The 7,339-nt window shown below is 42.9% G+C and overlaps 1 protein-coding gene across 8 annotated transcripts in view; it reads right to left on the bottom strand.

The window, feature by feature from the left end:
• The window catches only part of ATXN7L1 (ataxin 7 like 1), a 197,486-nt gene extending 190,786 nt beyond the window's left edge, over positions 1-6,700 (bottom strand). For 4 of the 8 annotated variants that reach the window (XR_004374619.2, XM_032787327.2, XM_032787324.2 and 1 more), the window contains exons 1-2: positions 6,410-6,692; positions 5,714-5,782 (exon numbers count right to left, since the gene is read on the bottom strand). Coding sequence is in view for 5 of the 8 variants with exons in the window: in XM_032787327.2 (XP_032643218.1) it covers positions 5,714-5,782; positions 6,410-6,524 (184 nt within the window). In the remaining 3 variants the exon portion in view is untranslated. Of the gene's footprint in view, positions 1-5,713; positions 5,783-6,409 lie in introns of all 8 variants that reach the window. The other 4 variants (XR_012655699.1, XM_075064830.1, XM_032787322.2 and 1 more) reach the window with 2 other exon arrangements.
• Between the last annotated feature and the right edge of the window lie 639 nt (positions 6,701-7,339).

Raw genomic sequence — 7,339 nt, forward strand, 5'->3', positions numbered from 1 at the left:
CAAGGATCCATCTAGCCCAGTATCCTGTCTTCCGACAGTGGCCAATGCCAGGTGCCCCAGAGGGAAAGAATAGGTAATCATCAAGTGATCCATTCCTTGTCGCCCATTCCCAGCTTCTGGCAATGCTTCTGCTTAACAGATCTCAATACACATACAGTGTAGCAAAGCACACATCTCTTTCAATGTTAAAGATTTATGTACACAAGAAAATACACTCCTATTTTATACATGTGAATTCACATAAGAAAAAGAGTAAGTGAAAATATTTGATGTGCGTAATATATTTAAAATCAATTACAGGTTACTATGGAAAATGTGATCTTTTACCATCAACTTCATAGTCACATAATTACAGCTTAATGAATATTTCACAACAAATAAGTGACCCAATGATTTTGCCTCATATTGTACATAGACTATCCATAAGCAAATCCTCATTTCCTCAAATTTGTTAGCCAATTCTAAGAATAAATTCCAAAATGCTCCAAGTATTTGATAGTCATTATTTGAGCTACGTTGAATAGTTGTGATTTGTCAGATAAGTCACATGACACTGCTTCCTGATTAGATGAGTAATCAAGCTTTTCTGGCATGTGAAATTATGTATGCAAATTTCATTTTCCTGTGAATACCTGAGCATGTAACTTTGAAATCCACTTTCTATAAACATACATACCAGTAAAGCTCAAACATATTCACAAAAAGTAAACATGAATGGGGCACAATCATGGCCAAAGCAAGTATTTGCAAATATTCATGATTTTTTCCCCTCCTCACTATTCTCTCACTATACAAATAATAAAACAAGGGGCAGTACACAATGTGGTCTTTTGTAAGTCTCCAGTTTCTTTCTTTTTCTTTTAAATGTGGCCTCATTGCACCTTTTCCACTACCGAAATTACATAATAGGGCCAGATTGTTAGACTCTTACCCTCAATAGTGAGCACTTATTCACACAAGTAGCTCCACTGACCTGAATGGAACTATTCTATGTAACTGCTTACCACTGAAAGCGGTATGTAAACTGGGCCATAATGAGTGAGGGTAGCAGCCTTTAATGGTGTACTATCATACCACCACCAAATGATCCAGCATGGATGATGACCCCTTCAAATATTCTTTCCTCGTCTATCTCACGTACGCAAATGGAAATAGAAACCCTACTAGTTTTTATATCGTTTTATTTTTTCTCATTGATAAGAGGACCTTAGTTCAACATCTCATGAGTGCTTTATGGAGTAAAAACAAAGTAGCTAACCAATCTCCTGCTAAGCAACTATTTCAATTACTTAAAATATTCATATTTTAAAATATACGTTTGGTATTTATCATCATGACAAAAACCATATACTACGAAAAAGCAAATTTGATAAACTAGGATTTCTGGATTTTTTCAATGTTTAAAAATAATTTACTATCATTCAATAAACATTATCATAACCCACATGAAGTCTCAGATTTTTGTAAAGTCCTGTTAATAACTAGGACCCTACCAAATTCACGGCCATGAAAAATGCATCATGGACCATGAAATCTGGTCTCCCTCTGTGCATACTGGTCTTTTATGTTTTACCCTATACTAAACATTGGTCTCCGCCATGAAATTTGTATATCATCTAGGGGGCCTGACCCAAAAGGGAGTTTGGGGGGGGGGGGGGGGGGGGGAAATCACAAGGTTATTTTAAGGGGGGGGTCATGGTATTGCCACCCTTACTTCTGCACTGCCTTTAGAGCTGGGTGGCCAGAGAACAGCAGGCACCCAGCTCTGAGGGCAGCACCACCAGCAGTAGTACAGAAATAAGGGTGGCAATACTATACCATATCATGCCACCCTCACTTCTGTGCTGCTGCCTTCAGAGTTGGGCGGCCGAAGAGTGGTGGCTGCTGGTCAAAGGCCCAGCTCCGCAGGTAGCAGCTCAGAAGTAAGGGTGGCAATACCATACCATGCCATCCTTACTTCTGCACTGCTGCTGGCAGCGGCTCTGCCTTTAGAGCTGGCCTCCGGGCCAGCAGCTGCCGCTTTCCAGCTGCCCAGCTCTAAAGACAATGCCACCAAACAGCAGCAGTGCAGAAGTGAGGGCAGCAGTATTACAATACCCCACCCCCCCCGGCAGCCTCACACTTACCTTGAGGCTCCCCACAACTCATTTTTGGGTCATGACTCACACAGTTACAACACTGAAATTTCAGATTTAAATAGCTGAAATCATGAAACTTGGAATATTTAAAATCCTATGACCATGAAATTAACCAAAATAGACCGTGAATTTGATAGGGCCCAAATTATAACCTAGTTTTATATCTTGGTAGTCTGTGATATAAGGAAGTTAACTGAATTATATGAGGTCACAAAGAAAACCAAGCTGGGTTTGCACTGAAGACCTTCCAGATCCACAAGCTTTGGCCATAACAAAAACACTGTCATACCATGCAACAGTTGTTGCATATGTGAGATCAGAACACATCTACAAGTACTATTGCAAATACATCGGCAATGAGTCCTGTACATCTGACACCACACTTCAGATTTTTCCCACCTTTAGCAAGGGGAGTGAAGGCTCATTCAAAATTTACAAATGGTACTCAGACACAATGACGACTATGATATAATAATTTACATTAACAGACTGATTAAATGAGTAAGAAAAATATTTCAACTCATACTAATATATTCAAGTGGATTAAAAGTCCAGCAAGTTGCTACCTGAAAGCAGGAACAAATTTCTAAAGTATGGTAAAGCATGCAAATTTACATTGAAGACCATCTGATTTGAAACACAGAATAAGTTATAAGGTTTGTCTGGAAAAGAAACATTGTCTTTAGTTTTCATTTAAGTTGCCAACAATGTTGCCTTTGTCACAGAATTAATGTTAATGTCAATGTGATAAAAATCTAGTTAACATAATTCTGTAACATAATATACCCTAAAGATACACACTGTTACAATTAGGACTGTCGATTAATTGCAGTTAACTCACAAGATTAACTCAAAAAATTAATCGTGATTCATCACAGTTTTAAACGCACTGTTACACAATAGAATACCAATTAAAATTTGTTAAATATTTGGGATTTTTTTCTACATTTTCATATATATTGTATTCTGTGTTGTAACTGAAATCAAAGTGTATATTATTTTTATTACAAATATTTGCACTGTAAAAATGATAAACAAAAAAAAATTGTATTTTTCAGTTCACCTCACACAAGTACTATAGTACAATCTCTTTATCATGAAAGTGCAACTTACAAATGTAGATTTTTATTTCTATTTTTTTTTTGGTTACATAACTGCACTCAAAAACAAAACAATGTAAAACTTTAGAGTCTACAAGTCCACTCAGTCCTACTTCTTGTTCAGCCAATCGCTAAGAGAAACAAGTTTGTTTACAATTGCAGGAGATAATGCTGCCTGCTTCTTGTTTACAACGGCACCTAAAAGTGAGAACAGGTATTTGTATGTCACTTTTGTAGCTGGCATTGCAAGGTACTTGCGTGCCAGATATGCTAAACATTTGTATGCTCCTTCATGCTTTGGCCACCATTCCAAGGGACATACTTCAGCCACCATTCCAGAGGACGTACTTCCATGATGATGATGCTCGTTAAAAAAATAATGCATGAATTAAATTTGTTACTGAACTCCTTGGGGAAGAACTGTATGTCCCCTGCTCTGTTTTACCCACATTCTGACTTATATTTCATGTTATAGCAGTCTCAGATGATGACTCAGCACATGTTGTTCATTTTAAGAACACTTTCACTGCAGATTATACAAAATGCAAAGAAGGCATCACTGTGAGATTTCTAAAGATAGCTACAGCACTCAACCCAAGGTTTAATAATCTGAAATGGCTTCCAAAATCTGAGAGGGACCAGGTGTGGGGCATGCTTTTGGAAGCCTCAGAAGAGCAACACTCTGATGTGGAAACTACCAAAAAAGAAAATCAGCCTTCTGCTGGTGGGATCTGACTCAGACGATGAAAATGAACATGCATTGGTCTGCACTGCTTTGAATTGTTATTGAGTAGAACCCATCATCAGCATGGGCGCATGTCCACTGGAATGGTGGTTGAAGCATGAAGGGACATATGAATCTTAAGCGCATCTAGCACATAAATATCTTGTGACACCGGCTACAACCGTGCCATGCAAACACCTGTTCTCACTTTCAGGTGACATTGTAAACAAGAAGCAGACAGCATTATCTCATGCAACTGTAAACAAACTTGTTCAGCCAATCATTAAGACAAACAAGAAGTAGGACTGAGTGGACTTGTAGACTCTAAAGTTTTACATTGTTTTGTTTTTGAGTGCAGTTATGTAACAAAAAAAAACTACATTTGTAAGTTGCACTCTTATGACAAACAGATTGTACTACAGTACTTGTATGAGGTCAATTGAAAAATACTATCTTTTGTTTTTTTACAGTGCAAATATTTGCAATAAAAAATAAATATAAAGTGAGCACTGTATACTTTGTATTGTGTGTTGTAATTGAAATCTATATGAAAAAGTAGAAAACATCCAAAAATATTTAAATGGTATTCTATTATTAACAGTGTGATTAATCATATGCTTAATTGTGACTGTTTTACTTGCATGATTAATCACAATTAATTTTTTTAATAACTTGACAGCCCTACTTACAATACTTGAGTATCCCTTATTAATAATCTGAGCGCTCTCAATGTTAGTACGTTATGTAAGTTTCACTACTGTGGGACTGCTTCTTATGAACCAATTTCACACCAACTGTATTTTATGGTGGTGGTCTGGCTATGAGTTTATAAAAACTTATTCATACTATAACAAACTAAAAGAATTTCTTCAGTATAGAGTCACCCTCAAAATATGCCAAATACAATTCACCAATTTCATTATACATAGTCAAGTGTTAACTTAGCAAGTCCTGTTACAAACAAATCTGTCAAACTGAGTGTCTGCAGCCACACTCAAGTGGTTTCTTTTGCCAATTTGCAGGCCTCTTGGCATACCTGGAAATGCCAGTACATTGGGATTTATTTGTATATTCACATTCATAGCACCTAGAAACTTGGTATTTCGAACTGCAGTCTTATGCCCAGGATTTCTCAAACAACTCATTGGACTTGGTTTCAGGTTATATATACACATTAGCTGGCCTTAATAAAATGTAATACTGTGAATTATCCATATAACCATCTGTAACCACACTCACCACATGACAATCTGAGACCAAAATGCAACTTGAGATAATAGGAACTGATTTAAGTATTACCACAAACCAATTTTTTCAGCAAGAGTGAAAAACAGCCCATACTGTTGTCTCTGCAGTTGCTAATAACGTTTAGAATTAAGCTGCTTGAAGTTGGTACCCAGATGTACGTATGTGTGTATTTCCATACTGAAATGAAGGAAGTGTTGTACCAAAAAGGATAGAGACTCTTAGAAAGAAATCCAATATGAAGTGTCATATGATCTTTTGACTTAAAAATGTATTTTATCCTTTAACATGTATCACTTATGCACACATCAGTTATATTTATACTTTAAAAGAAGTTGACACATAGTGACAATCACTTGTGTGTACTCAAGCCGGATAAGCATTCTTCATGGTTACCCAGCAGAACAATTCACATGATATGATGATACCTTTTTAAGACCATACCACATTCACTCACAACCACTATGACACAGACAGGTAGAGGTGTGCCAGTGGTTTGCACTTACCTTCTTTATTAAGCCTCATAACCTCCCTGCTTTTTCTACCCTCTTTTCCAGTCTCTTCTAGATCTACACCTGCAAAAGAGAAGAAAAGTCAGAGAGAGTCAAAGGAGATGCATTTATTGGGGAGGGGAAGGAGTTAACAGTGTTTATATGTTTAACAGCAAAAACCCAACTATCACGACTGTCACAGCACCTGCCACGGAGTACCAGTGCTGGCCTCCCCATGCAACAGCATCCTCCTGCCCCCCTCCCATGCAAGCGCATCTTCTCTTCCACCACTGGCCCCCATGCAACAGCAACCTCCTGCCCCCAGCCCACTCCGAGCAACAACATCCTCCTGCCTCCCCAACCCCCCTCCCACGCAACAGCATCCCCCGGCTCCTCCAGACCCCCGTGCAAGAGCATCCTGCTCCTGCTCCATGCAGCTGGCCCAGCAGACCTGTACCCAATACAGTGCCGGCACCAGACACCGCGTACCCAGCACCTCCCCACACGCATGGGGACGAAGATCTGTGCAGTGGGCGTGTGGGGGAGAAGGCAGCCCCGAGTGCAGCGGGGGACAGCAGAGCATCGGGCCTCCTCGCGGCCCCCATCACCCCGGGCGGCGAGCCCCGTCCCCCTCCTCCATGTGTGTGTCCAAGGGGAGGGGAGCAGCATGGGGAGCCCCGGCCAGGGCTCTGTGTCTGGTGGTGCCCTTACTGTGCGGGGGGGCGGCGCAGTGCGCGTGCGGGGGGGCGGCCTCCCGGACCCAGGCGGCCCAGGGCTGGCCCAGGAACGCCTCGGGACTGGGCACGGGCCGCTCCAGGGCCGCCATGGCGCCGCTCCTGCTCCTGCCTTCTTGTTGCTTTTCCCGTTTCCTTCGGCACCAGCAGCGAGCGAGCGACCCAGCCACGGGATTCGAGAACGCCGCACGTCATCCTCGGGACGTTCCGCCGCCCACACGGGGGTAGTGTCAGCCCCTGCTCCCTATCAGATCGGGCTCCCCGCCTCGCACCGCGCATGCCCGGCGCAGCCGAGCCTGCGCACTGGCCACGGCGAAGCCTCTGCCCCTGCCCGCAGTGTGCCTGAGCCAGAGGGGGCGGGAGGGAGCTGGCATGGAAGGGCCAAGTGCAGCCCAGGGGCGGGAGGAAGCCGGAGTCCCCGGGCGGCTGCTGGTTCGGTCGGAGCAGCGGGCGCTAGGGGCTGTGTGGATGAACGGCGGGCTGCAGGGGGCCCCTCGTTTGTCGGCGCTGGGGGGAGGGTTGTCTGTAAAGGGCAAGCCTGGAAATCGGCCACAGCGGGGTGGCACACGACGGGGGGCAGAAGGGAAGCCTCAGGGGGCAGGGCTGAGAGGCTTTAGCAGGCACGGAGCAGGAGGCTTCCTTAAAGTCAGTGCCCAATGCGCTGGCCTCCCCGGAAGAATCTGCTGTAACAGGGATCAGAAACGTGCTCAAGGGACACATGGCTCAACCTGTACATGGCAAAGGATTCAGGGCCCCACGGCCTTGTCTTCACTGAGTTTTTCCAGCATCTAGCACAGTGTTTCTCAAACTGGGGTTGTCACTTGTGTAGGGAAAGCCCTTGGCAGGCCGGGCCAGTTTGTTTACGTGCCCGTCCCCAGGTCTGGCTGATTGCAGCTCCCACTGGCTG

This window comes from Chelonoidis abingdonii, chromosome 1, assembly GCF_003597395.2.
Source record: "Chelonoidis abingdonii isolate Lonesome George chromosome 1, CheloAbing_2.0, whole genome shotgun sequence".
NCBI lineage: Eukaryota > Metazoa > Chordata > Testudines > Testudinidae > Chelonoidis > Chelonoidis abingdonii.